This window comes from Trachurus trachurus (genome assembly GCF_905171665.1).
Source record: "Trachurus trachurus genome assembly, contig: scaffold_193_arrow_ctg1, whole genome shotgun sequence".
Taxonomy (NCBI): Eukaryota; Metazoa; Chordata; class Actinopteri; order Carangiformes; family Carangidae; genus Trachurus; species Trachurus trachurus.
This window is the reverse complement of record NW_028155195.1, coordinates 49,777-62,391: the sequence shown is the minus strand read 5'-3', so window position 1 is coordinate 62,391 and position 12,615 is coordinate 49,777. Positions and strand designations below refer to the sequence as shown.

General features: G+C 42.6%; 1 protein-coding gene across 1 annotated transcript; it reads right to left on the bottom strand.

The window, feature by feature from the left end:
* Window positions 1-6,687: 6,687 nt before the first annotated feature.
* On the bottom strand, window positions 6,688-8,085 carry LOC311008005 (nuclear factor 7, brain-like; the record flags this gene model as incomplete). Its single annotated transcript, XM_084001436.1, has 1 exon — window positions 6,688-8,085. The coding sequence occupies one exon, from the start codon at window positions 8,083-8,085 to the stop codon at window positions 6,688-6,690; it is 1,398 nt and encodes a 465-aa protein (XP_083857562.1).
* Between the last annotated feature and the right edge of the window lie 4,530 nt (window positions 8,086-12,615).

The following is a 12,615-nucleotide window of genomic DNA, read 5'->3' as shown; positions in this document are numbered from 1 at the left end:
TTATTTTCTTAGTAACTAAAAGGTCTTAACATCTTTTTTGTTTTCAACATTGAATAAAAAAACGGTGCTATATTGTTAAAATTCAACAATAAAGTGCATACAAGTTGGCTTGACTTCTTTCTTTTTTCTTTTTTTTCATAATTTTCACCAGCATCTTTCTGGTCCACATCACATTTAATGTAATTTTTAATTCAATGAGTGAAATTTTATTTTTTATCTGAAAAACATTATTATGAATTCAAGGGTCAGAGGTAACTGATTAGTGTTAAATTTAACCTTTTTGACCCTGTTTCCTTGAATAAATCACTAAGACTTTGATGCGGGAAGCTGAGATTTTGATTTGATTTTGTTCAGAGCACTAGGGACAAAGTTTCTGTAGAATTTCAGACCTGTCGGACGTCCAGAAGGGTCACAGCTGACCGTCCAGGCTCGTTTCTCGGCCTTCAAAGCCTAGATTTAGAAGCCTTTTGTCTAATAACGTCCACATTCTTGGGGTTATAAGGCTGAAAGTTTAATGCATTTGTCCGGGGCCTAAGGCCATCCACCATGTGCAATTTCAAACCCGTGCGACCTTCACAAGTGTCAAAGGTCACTGATTTGTGACCTTTTTGACCCCGTTTCCTTGAATAAAACACCAAGACTTTGATGCGGGAAGCTGAGATTTTAAAATGTGGTCCAGAATCTCTAGTAGATTGTGTGTGCAAAGATTCAGAGCTCTGTGACATTCAGAAGGGTCACAAATAGCCAAAAAGCAATGCTCCTTTCTCTGACCTCTTATTAAAGGAGAAATGTTTAAACAGCAATTCTTTCATAGCTTCCAGATGCTTTGGCCTATCAGGCTGAATTTTTAGCTAAAGGAGCTGGTGTACGATCAGGAAGTAGGGGAGCTGTGCATAAAGCCAATTGGTAAGTGTCTGTAAGTTTCTGACTAAGAGGGTCTCTCACGCTTTAATTTATCTAATCCTACCCCTATAATTTTAACATATAGTTAAAATTATAGGGGTAGGATTAGATAAGTTTATACTTCTTCCTACTCCTTTTCGCTCATGTAAACTGCGTTGCTTATGAGATGTTGTGTATACATTATATTATTATTTTTATTTATTTTTTTTTTTTTTACACTGTCGTTTACATGATCGAAATAAAGATATCAATCAATCAATCAAGTCTGACAGACTCTGAGTCAGAAAAGCCGAAATAGACAAAACACATTTCCAAAAGTCGTACAGTTCTGATTTTTTTAATACATGGTTCGGGGGCCCAAGACGAACGCGTTGATGTGTCTTCGGTCCTGATTGAGCCATTACTTTTCGAGAGGCGGGGCTTCAAACAGCCGCATTCCTCTGTATCCTTGAGGCCGCTGTTTCCATAGAAACCGACCAAATCACTTGAAACTTGGCCTGTGGACTCATGGGGAGGCCCTTATCCATCACCCCGAGACCCAACTCTGTGGGAGCATGGGAAAGCCAAGTGGCCCCCCGGGGCCCCTAGAGCAACGGGACCAAAATATTCTGATATACAACATATTTATATTTCATGATGATAACTTAAAGTGTGTATGTTTTGTTGAGAAAAAGCAGGAATGGCTGGATTCACTTTGATGTTTGACCCCTGTGACCTTTGACACTTACCAATTGGCTTTATGCACAGCTCCCCTACTTCCTGATCGTACACCAGCTCCTTTAGCTAAAAATTCAGCCTGATAGGCCAAAGCATCTGGAAGCTATGAAAGAATTGCTGTTTAAACATTTCTCCTTTAATAAGAGGTCAGAGAAAGGAGCATTGCTTTTTGGCTATTTGTGACCCTTCTGAATGTCACAGAGCTCTGAATCTTTGCACACACAATCTACTAGAGATTCTGGACCACATTTTAAAATCTCAGCTTCCCGCATCAAAGTCTTGGTGTTTTATTCAAGGAAACGGGGTCAAAAAGGTCACAAATCAGTGACCTTTGACACTTGTGAAGGTCGCACGGGTTTGAAATTGCACATGGTGGATGGCCTTAGGCCCCGGACAAATGCATTAAACTTTCAGCCTTATAACCCCAAGAATGTGGACGTTATTAGACAAAAGGCTTCTAAATCTAGGCTTTGAAGGCCGAGAAACGAGCCTGGACGGTCAGCTGTGACCCTTCTGGACGTCCGACAGGTCTGAAATTCTACAGAAACTTTGTCCCTAGTGCTCTGAACAAAATCAAATCAAAATCTCAGCTTCCCGCATCAAAGTCTTAGTGATTTATTCAAGGAAACAGGGTCAAAAAGGTTAAATTTAACACTAATCAGTTACCTCTGACCCTTGAATTCATAATAATGTTTTTCAGATAAAATATATTTCACTCATTGAATTAAAAATTACATTAAATGTGATGTGATGTGGACCAGAAAGATGCTGGTGAAAATTATGAAAAAAAAGAAAAAAAGAAAGAAGTCAAGCCAACTTGTATGCACTTTATTGTTGAATTTTAACAATATAGCACCGTTTTTTTATTCAATGTTGAAAACAAAAAAGATGTTAAGACCTTTTAGTTACTAAGAAAATAATATAAGCTCAATTTGTTTTATTTTTTCATTTGCTGGTAACAGCAAGCTCAACCAATTAGACACGTCGCTGATAAATATGAGGATTATGGGTAATGTAGTGCTTCTCCGTGATATGACATTGGAAACAAAACGTGTTTTCTTAAAATAAAGTTGATATTACACAGGGCTTTTGGACTCAGCAGAAGCACATAATATTGTTACACAGTCTTCCTTGGATGGTTACAGCGTTATGGCTAATAATCAGATCTTTCTTCAGAATATTGATTAAACAGAGCAGCTTTTTGAACGCGGAAGTGGTCTTCACCTGTAGAATCCACAACCCCCCCCCCCCCCCCCCCCCCGGTCTGACGTAGCTTCCGACCTAATTTATTTATTTATTGATTGATTATTCTGCACCAAACACCATGATCACTAAATAAATAAATAGATAACCGAAAGGACGTCCTTGCTGTAAACTACGTCAGACACAGCAGCATCAGGTTCAATAAAGCTTTAAAGCAGAAGTGGGTGATCCGGTCGTTTTCTAATGCTGCGTTCCAGGCAGGCTTTTGAAATCGTAAATTACAGCTTCAAGTCACAACTTACGACTTTGTAGCGTTCCAGGCAACCCACTCGTGTTTTTCCGACCTGTTTTACCGGTGAAAGTCACTATAACGGCCACTCGTAACTTCCGACCGGTGAACTCGTACCAGATCGAACTGGTACCACTTCACGGTCGGAAAAATACGAGTTTCCTTGAGCGCACCATAACAGTCCTCGTCGCTACGTCACCACATTCACGGCGTTCCTTGGCTGCACACACAGCCCTGCATGCCGTTCTCTCTCCTCATTGGATAAAAACTGTAGGATACGATAAATGTTTTCTCTTCGGCTCAGAGCAGAGCAGAAGGACTGAGAGACCCGTGTTTCAGTCCAAACACTCTATGTAAGTGATTGCTGTCGGAAGATATAACTATTTAAGACTTATATTAACACAAATATATCACTCACTTCTGCTTTAAGGAAAAGTAAAAAAACAAAAACAAACGGGCACCTAATGAGTCAAGCATGTGACGAGGAGGGACAGTGACCGTTCGTCAGGCTGTTGACGCACTGGGGGTGTTGTCTTTGAAGCTGAAAATGCGTGCATCCACCACGACACGGTTTGCGTGGCCATCTCACGGAAGTTGGACTCATTGGCTTTCAGTGGAGACTGTTTCGTGCTTCTTTCACGTAATTTTAACACATTACGTGAAAGGAGCACGGAATCTGGTACTAGGTGTTCGTGGTCATTTCACGCATTTCTGTGAGATCAGGTTGTGATGACTACAGCCAGAGTGTCACAGTCTGCTCTGCCCTCCCCCTGCTCTGCTGCTCAGCCACACCCCTCATCAGTTCAGCTTTCACCTGCTGCTCTCACCTGCTCACCATCTCCAATCAAGCCAGTAGATGCAGCCTCACTCCACTCATTCTTTGCCAGATTGTCTTTGCTCTCATGCCTTATGATTGGAAGACGCCATTCAACACCTCAACTGGACACTGTACCTCATAATGCCGTTCAGCTGACCGATGCCCCTGCCGTCTTCCAGGCAGTGATAAACAAAGTGCTACAAGCCATGCTCAATCTTTATGTCTTTGTTTATCTTAATTACATCCTCATCTTCTCCCAGTCCAAGGAGCAACACATCCACCATGTCCAGTCTGCACTCCAGCACCTCCTGGAGAACTCCCTGTATGTGAAAGCAGATAAATGTGAGTTCCATGTCTCTTCAGTGTCTTTCCTGGGGAACATTGTGGCACAAGGCAACATCCAGATGGACCCAGCCAAGGTCTCTGCTGTCACCTGTAGGCTGCTACGGCTATTATGTTAGCAATATTCATTAAATTAACATATTCTTCATTTTTGTCATTGACAACACAAAACCACCCACATGTAATAAACTTGGAAATTATCATCCTTTATTTTTAAGGTAATTATAAAAACAATCTTAGTAAAACAGACCAAAGTAATTAAGATAATGAACAATAATGAACAATAATCAATGAACAAATGCACAAATACAACTAACCAAGCATAAACTTCGCACCTCTCTCTTCAACGACTCAACACCTGCTCACATCAACCTGTCCTCTGTCTCATGACTGATGCTGAGCTGATTGTAACTAACTATCTGACACCAGGTGGAGCCATTTGTCAGCTTCTTAGGAAACACAGGATGGATGGGAGTTCAAATCCAGTCCAAACTCAGACCACATGCTCATTTTCTGTGAAACCAGTTATAGTTTAAGAGGAACCATGCAGGATTTTTTACTTGAATTAAACAGCTGTGGAGTAATTATGATGGTTGAACAAATGACTTGTAACTTGTGTTTGAATCACTTTCTGGTACCTTGGTGTTTGACTATTTTCTGATATTTTATTGTATAATACATAAATACCAATACCACACTGTGAAAACACCCAGTGATGCATGTTTTAACCTGTTTATCAATGAAATAGTCAACAACTGATCCAGAATCAGAGAAGTAATCATTACTTGAAGCCTTGTACCAAGTTGTTAAACCACTTTGACCAACGACAACAATAAAATGCTCCATCAGCATTGGCATGATGGATCAGCCAACATTCCTGATGATATATTCAGTGCAGTACTTATACTGTGCAGAGTACTTGTAGTGTGGTATTAGTACTTAATCTCAACACTTCCTCCACCTCTGCTGCTAATTATAAAGAGAATGGGATGTTGTGTAGATGCAGGAAACGTTAACTCTTTCGCGACCATTGACGAGTAAACTCGTCACAGCCTGCCGAACGTTCACGACCATTGACGAGCAAACTCGTCAAAACCGTTTTTTTTACAGATTACGATAATAGACACTCTGAGGTACCCTGTGTGTGAATATGGTAGTCCTCTGATATGTAAAACTGTTTTAAACTAAAATCAAAACATAATATTTTTTATAAACTGTGTGATCTTGGTTTTGTTTGAGTAATCGTTCTCCTTGAATGCTGCTCTGGGGACAGCGTGCAGCGCTGTGCGGCTGTCGGCTACAGTGTTGCGACTTTCTCGCTGAATCTGGCGACTTTCCAAACCCTCTTTTGACAAAAGCGACCGACGACAAATGTGGCGACTTTTACCGGTGCTGTTACAAACGTTTATGGTTTGGAGACTCGGATCTGAAAGCCCGTTATCACGGCTGTTTTCACGGCGCTGTGCAGCAGAGCGGGCGCTCTGCAGCGGGGGCTGTGACCGGCCGCCCCCGCCACAGAGCACTCATCGCCGGCCAGTCACACAGCAGTGTCCCGGAGCTGCTGCGCTGCAGCCAGAGACCCACACCGCTGCACCGCTGCTCTCCAGGCTGCCACACCCCCCAGATATGCCTACAAATATATTTATTTAGCCGTAGAAATGAATTGGGAGACATGCCACACTGCAGAGTAGCGGTAAAATGAGCAGATTGCCACTTGACACAAAAGTGCGTTTTTCTCTGAAACTAGAGCGGGAGCTCCGTTTTTGGAGAAACCCAGCTCTCTTCTTCTACTTCGTCCTCACGAACGAAACGGCGGAAAAACTCGCCGTTTTTTCGTGGAGCACGTTGTAAAGTCACTCTTCAATCACGTGAAGACCGTTTGTTTCTAGGTGACGTACAGAGTTCGGTTCGACGTGAGATAAAAGGTAAACAAATAGCCATAAACATGTGGTCCTGAGCGGATGTGCTGAGGAATTAGTGTGGTCGCGAAAGAGTTAAAGACGAAGCTGAATATGAATCCAAGTCAAGAAAACATTTTATTATGTTGATGAAAAACAGGAAAGAATGTACATTAAGCTTTTGTGATGAACTGACATGTTGATACATTTTAGATCATTTAATATGAACAGATACAAACATTTCACATATGTAATTAAACAACAACTGATCAAGTGGTCAGTAATTTATCTTTTTTTTTTTAACTCTTCACTCCATACAAAGTCATGATAACAAACGTAATATGAAATTAATTATACAGATAAAAAAGAGTGAATATGTTTTACAGATTAAAAGTAGTAAAAAGGAAAAGTGTAATAATGAGGCAGCAGGAGGACAGGTGCAGTTTAACAGGTTCAATTCACTGACTTTTCCCTTTAAGAAATGAACAACATTATAAATATGATCATCCTCTTTATCTCTAACTGCTCTGCTCCACTGTCACTGACACCTTCACTGGCAACAGCTTCAATGGGACGTTTCTAACAGTGGCAATGAGTGGAAACATCTTCTGAGTGAAAGTGTGTGTGAAGGTGTGTATGTGTGTGTTAGTATCAGGATCAGAGAACAACAGTTTTCCTCTGTTCAAGTCCAGTTTCACTCTGATCCTCTGGAGCTTCTTCTGCTCTGAGAGATCAGTGGCTGGAGCTGATGGTGAAAATGCTTTGTATTTATCCACACTGAACTCTATTGCCCATATTCCAGACCTTATCCCCTTTCCCTTCCTCTGCACAGACTCTGTTAACACACCCAGTGACCACCATTTACCGTCTCCGACCTCGACATCCCAGCTGTGAGTCCCTGAGTTAAAACCCTCAGAGCCCAGGACAGAGCAGTAAGGATCAATCCTCTCTGGATTGTCAGGAAGCTGCTGTTTGTCTCCTCCTTGTCTCACACTGGTCAGATCTCCAGACAGGATGAGTCCTGGATGAGCAGTGTTTGGGTCCAGAACCACAGGACTGTAGGAGACCATGTCCTTCATCTTGTTCCAGATGTTGAAGGCCAGGTTGCCCAGGTGTTTGGCCTGGTCTATCAGAGCTCCTGAGTCCAGCTGTGGATCCTCCAGCAGGGGGCGCTGCTGGACTCTTTCCACTGCAGCCTTGTAGTTGAGCAGGAATGAGACGTCTTCAGCTCTCAGCTCGTCCTCTGTGGCTCTGACTGTGTGTGAAAGAACTGCTATCTCTCTGCTCAGAGCCTCCATCTTCTCCTTCATCCTCTGACTCTTCTGCTCCTCTTCCTCCCTCAGTGCAGCCATCCTGGCCTCCTCTTCCTCTTCTAGAAACTGGTGAAGCTTCTTAAACTGATCCTTAATCTGCCTCTCTGTTTGTCGGGCCTGGACCTTAATGTGTTCTGCTGTTCGACCAAACTTCACTTGAACTTCTTCAAAACCCTTTAACTTCTTCTTTAAAGGCTCCAGAGTTTCCTCAAGTTCCTTCTTGAGTTTCAAAGCAGCTTCATTGATGGGTCTGAATCTGTGGTTGGTGTGTGTTTCTGAATCTCTGCAGATGAGACACACTGGCTGCTGATGGTCCAGACAGAAGAGTTTGAGTTTCTCAGAGTGCAGACTGCAGAGAGTCACTGAAGATATCTCTCTCTCTAGTAAGAAGCTCTCACACAGGTTCTTCAACACCAGGTTACAGGGTGGTTTCTTTCTTGAACATCTTGTCTTACAAACTGGACACAGTCGATCTTGTTTCACTCTCCACCAGCTTTTCAGACAGTCTTTACAGAAGCTGTGGCTGCAGGACAGAACAACAGGATCTCTGAAGACCTCCTTACAGACCGGACAGCAGAGATCCTCCTCTGGTCTGGAAGCCATTTAGTCTGTGAGCGAAGTTGAAAACACAGGATACAAGAAGTAGAGTCAGTCATGGCTCCCCTCCCCCTTTTACTGACTTTAGTTTACTGTGACCCTGAGTCCAGGTTTTAGTCAAACTCACCTTCAGTGTGTGGAGTGTCAGCAGGTTGAAGCAGCAGTGTTGTAGCTGGACTCACTCTCAGGAAGTTGATAGTTTGGTCTGAATCTGAATCTGATCGTCTCTTCTTCAGTCTGCTTCTCCGGGACTGAAGTGGAAGTGCAAGGAACTGTTTCTTATGTCTGGTGAGTTATGAGGGGGTGGAGCTTTGAAAAGTGAAGGAATGCTGAACAGCTCAGTCCAGATCAAGGGGGGAGTTGTTGTTTCAACAAGTGAAGACCACTTCCGCGTTCAAAAAGCTGCAGTGCCCCCCGCGGCCTCTGGGGGCTGGTGTCAGAAGTGAGCAACTCTCCATTGACCCCCATGTTAAAATAGCCGACTTTGCAACTTAAAAAAACATATTTACAGTCTCTTTAATTTTATCGTTTTGGTCTCTACCGATAGTTTCCACCTCCATTAACACTTGTGGTGTGTTAATGGAGGTGGAAACTATCGGTGTGTTTTAGTATTGTTTAGTCTTTAAATTTGTGCATAAATTACGTTGAGTGACAGGTTTACAGACGGTTAACGGCCGTTAATTGGTTGTTTCGAGTTCAGTGGGCGGGTTCTCAGCCGGCTAACTGCTGCACCTCTCCAAATATGGCAAGTAGACTCCACCTAAAATCCAAGATGGCGCAGTTCACACCCCCGTCGTAGCAGCACAAAACAGACTCCCCCAAACCAATGGGTGCTACGTCCATTGTTTTTACAGTCTATGGTCCAGATGAATGTAGAGGAGCAGTTCTAAGCACGTGCCTCGTATTAAAAAAGGCCTTTTCATGTGTTTTTTAATTAATAAATAAATAAATTACTTTTATGCATATTGATAGGGAAAAAAAGGTCATCTACCGTACACATTTCCTTGTCATACACACAAGCTCTGACAGCTTTGAAACCTGTTAGAAAAACCTGTTTGTGAATATCTTGTTGTGTGTAACATCTCGAGACCTATATATCAGTGCTGTCAAAGTTAACGCGTTCATTTTGGAGATTAATTTTGAACATTTAACACATAAAAAAAAAAATCAACGCAATTAACGCCGTTTTGTTTACTTCCGGTGGTGGCTGACCCGTTATGTATGCAGGCAAAGCATGTACCTGCGTAGCGCTGTTATTCTTCACTTTATTCGGTTTTAGCAGTGGCGAACCGTGGACCCAGACCCTGGGCCTTCAATAGGACCATGTAGCAATAAAAAATTAAACATAGCAATAGAAATAATAGCCAGAGCCTTGTCACATGGATGGTCGGCATATTACATGTTTCTTTGCCCTAACTGGCTTCACAACACACAAGGTGATTCTGGAAAAACAGTCATTCATAGCTGGCTATCATGAATCACTTAGGCTATTTAAAAAAAGAAGAAAAAAAAAGAAACTAGCAAATCACACATTCACTTATTTGTTTAGCTGGAATGAAAGTAAAATGTCAATCATGAGCTGTTCAACAACTAAAGATGTTTTTGATAATGTTTTTTGTGTTTGTTTGAGCTTTAGACACAGTTGAATTTCACTGTGGATTTAATATTTCTGCCAAAAGTGGCTATAAAACAAACACCTCCTGAGGTGAAATGGGAAAAAGGCACAAGCTCTTTGTAAATGTTCAGCCATTTTTCACTGGCCTTAATGGCTATCAAACTACCGGTATATGCAAATTGTAGGTTTACAGTACAAATTCAGTTCTGTGCTGCTGCTGCTGCTGCTGTGGCGCTGGGTCTGTGGGTCTGTGGGGCTTCAGGGCTTCAACAGCAGAACTGACCCAGCTTAAAGTCATGCGTTTAATCAGCACCATTTAAACTTCTAATAAATAAATGTGCGCTCCGGCCACAGACTGTAGGCTCCGCTCTTTCCTTACGGTAACTATTCTCTTGATCAGCGTGGTGAAAGCATAGACTGTAGGGTGAAAGACAATCTCGTTGTTGTTGTTGTCACCGTGGCAAAGTGCCGTGTGTGTACGGGGAAGGGAGGGGGGGGGGAACGGGGCGGGGGTGACAGGTCCAGCAGGAGGACAAACTATCCTGCGTTTAAATAACATGTCGAAAATATCTACTTGACAACTCATGGAGCTGGAAGCAGCCCTAAATAAGTAACTACAACAACAAGCCCAAAAACCCGCAACCCACGACTACCAATATAAGCGACTTCACAGAAAAACAAAGTCACGTATAACACGGACTTGGCAACCCGCTCCCTCACTATTTTGGCGGCAATGTTGTTCTGCTGGGTATTCGCGAATACCCGGAAGCTGTCGTGATATGGTCCCGCCCACAACTCAGTGGAATATGATTGGCTAAGACACCTGTCAATCTCAAATTCATGCCCACATTGACTTGCATTACATGGGCCTTCAGTCACAGCCACTGAAGGCCCTGCAGGGGGAGTCGATGATTTACTGCCCAGATACCGTTGGAAGAAAAATTGTGATTGGTCCATTCGCCGTTCCATTATATTAACCCATTGTTTCCCAAGAAATATTAGTCCCAACTTTATAACAATTATCTAATATTACTTGTGTGTTGCTCACTGTATAAAATAAATAAATAAAATTAAAATTAAAAATAAAATAAATATATAGTAGTACAAGAATTATTTCAATATTTTTTCTTAGGCCTTCACTGAATACCTTGAAGGCCCAGAGGATTCCCCTCTGGGTTTTAGTATTTTTTTACGTGTGTTGTTGTGTATACCATTGTCTGTCTTGTGATGTATGTCCTTCATTGTGTAGTCTGTGAAAACAAATTTCCCCATGGGGGACAAATAAACTTAATCTAATCTAAGTAGATGACCAATATGCGGTTAGTTCATCCACATGACAATGTTAGCTCCGACGACATTCTCGGAGCAGTGACGCTCCACCAGCAGCGACCATAGCCAGCGGGGCATCACAGAGGCAACAGCCCGGTCTGTGGAGCCCGTCGGCCGGTTAAAACAAAGTGCACACAACATTAGCTTGTTATCAGTTTTGAGAAGATGTTTTGGGCGCTTCTGAAGACAAAGCTTACAGGAGGCAACGTTTGTTTATGGTCACTTCCGTCCCTCCCACACACCACGCTGATTCGCTAGGGCACCGCCAATCAGAATTGCCATAGCTAGCACACAGTCAATCAGAGTACCCAATGAGTCTACTCCCCGACGCCCGACGAGCCCCGATTGAGCGTGTTGAATCGGGGCCGATGAGACCCGACAGCTTCCGCGCTTCCCTGACACAGATGAACACACCAAACAGACGCGGACCCAACGTCGTCCGACTCTCCCCGACGCCCGACAGTCGGGCCGGTGTGTTCCTGGCCTTAGTGGTGTGGAAGTTATTCTCAAAAATAGACCTGGCTTTTACGGATTCCCAGATATGACATGCAGGGAAAAAATAATAATTTGTGACAACAAAATACTAATTTCAAACGCGTACCTGTCGTCTTTTTAAAATCGCCTGTTTGGTTTTTGGTCATTTTCTCCAAAACCACCGGCCCGATTTCAACCAAACCTTCTGCGTTGGACTCCCCTCGGACCCCCAGATGATATATCCGAGTTTGGAGAAATTTTAATTTTTGGTCAAAAAAAAAAAAAAAATTGGTCAAAAAAAGACGACAGGCGCGTACCTGTCGTCTTTTTAAAATCGCCTGTTTGGTTTTTGGTCATTTTCTCCAAAACCACCGGCCCGATTTCAACCAAACCTTCTGCGTTGGACTCCCCTCGGACCCCCAGATGATATATCCGAGTTTGAGAGAAATTTTAATTTTTGGTCAAAAAAAAAAAAAAATTGGTCAAAAAAAACGACAGGCGCGTACCTGTCGTCTTTTTAAAATCGCCTGTTTGGTTTTTGGTCATTTTCTCCAAAACCACCGGCCCGATTTCAACCAAACCTTCTGCGTTGGACTCCCCTCGGACCCCCAGATGATATATCCGAGTTTGGAGAAATTTGGAGAAATTTTAATTTTTGGTCAAAAAAAAAAAAAATTGGTCAAAAAAAACGACAGGCGCGTACCTGTCGTCTTTTTAAAATCGCCTGTTTGGTTTTTGGTCATTTTCTCCAAAACCACCGGCCCGATTTCAACCAAACCTTCTGCGTTGGACTCCCCTCGGACCCCCAGATGATATATCCGAGTTTGGAGAAATTTTAATTTTTGGTCAAAAAAAAAAAAAAAATTGGTAAAAAAAAACGACAGGCGCGTACCTGTCGTCTTTTTAAAATCGCCTGTTTGGTTTTTGGTCATTTTCTCCAAAACCACCGGCCCGATTTCAACCAAACCTTCTGCGTTGGACTCCCCTCGGACCCCCAGATGATATATCCGAGTTTGGAGAAATTTTAATTTTTGGTCAAAAAAAAAAAAAAATTGGTAAAAAAAACGACAGGCGCGTACCTGTCGTCTTTTTAAAATCGCCTGTTTGGTTTTTGGTCA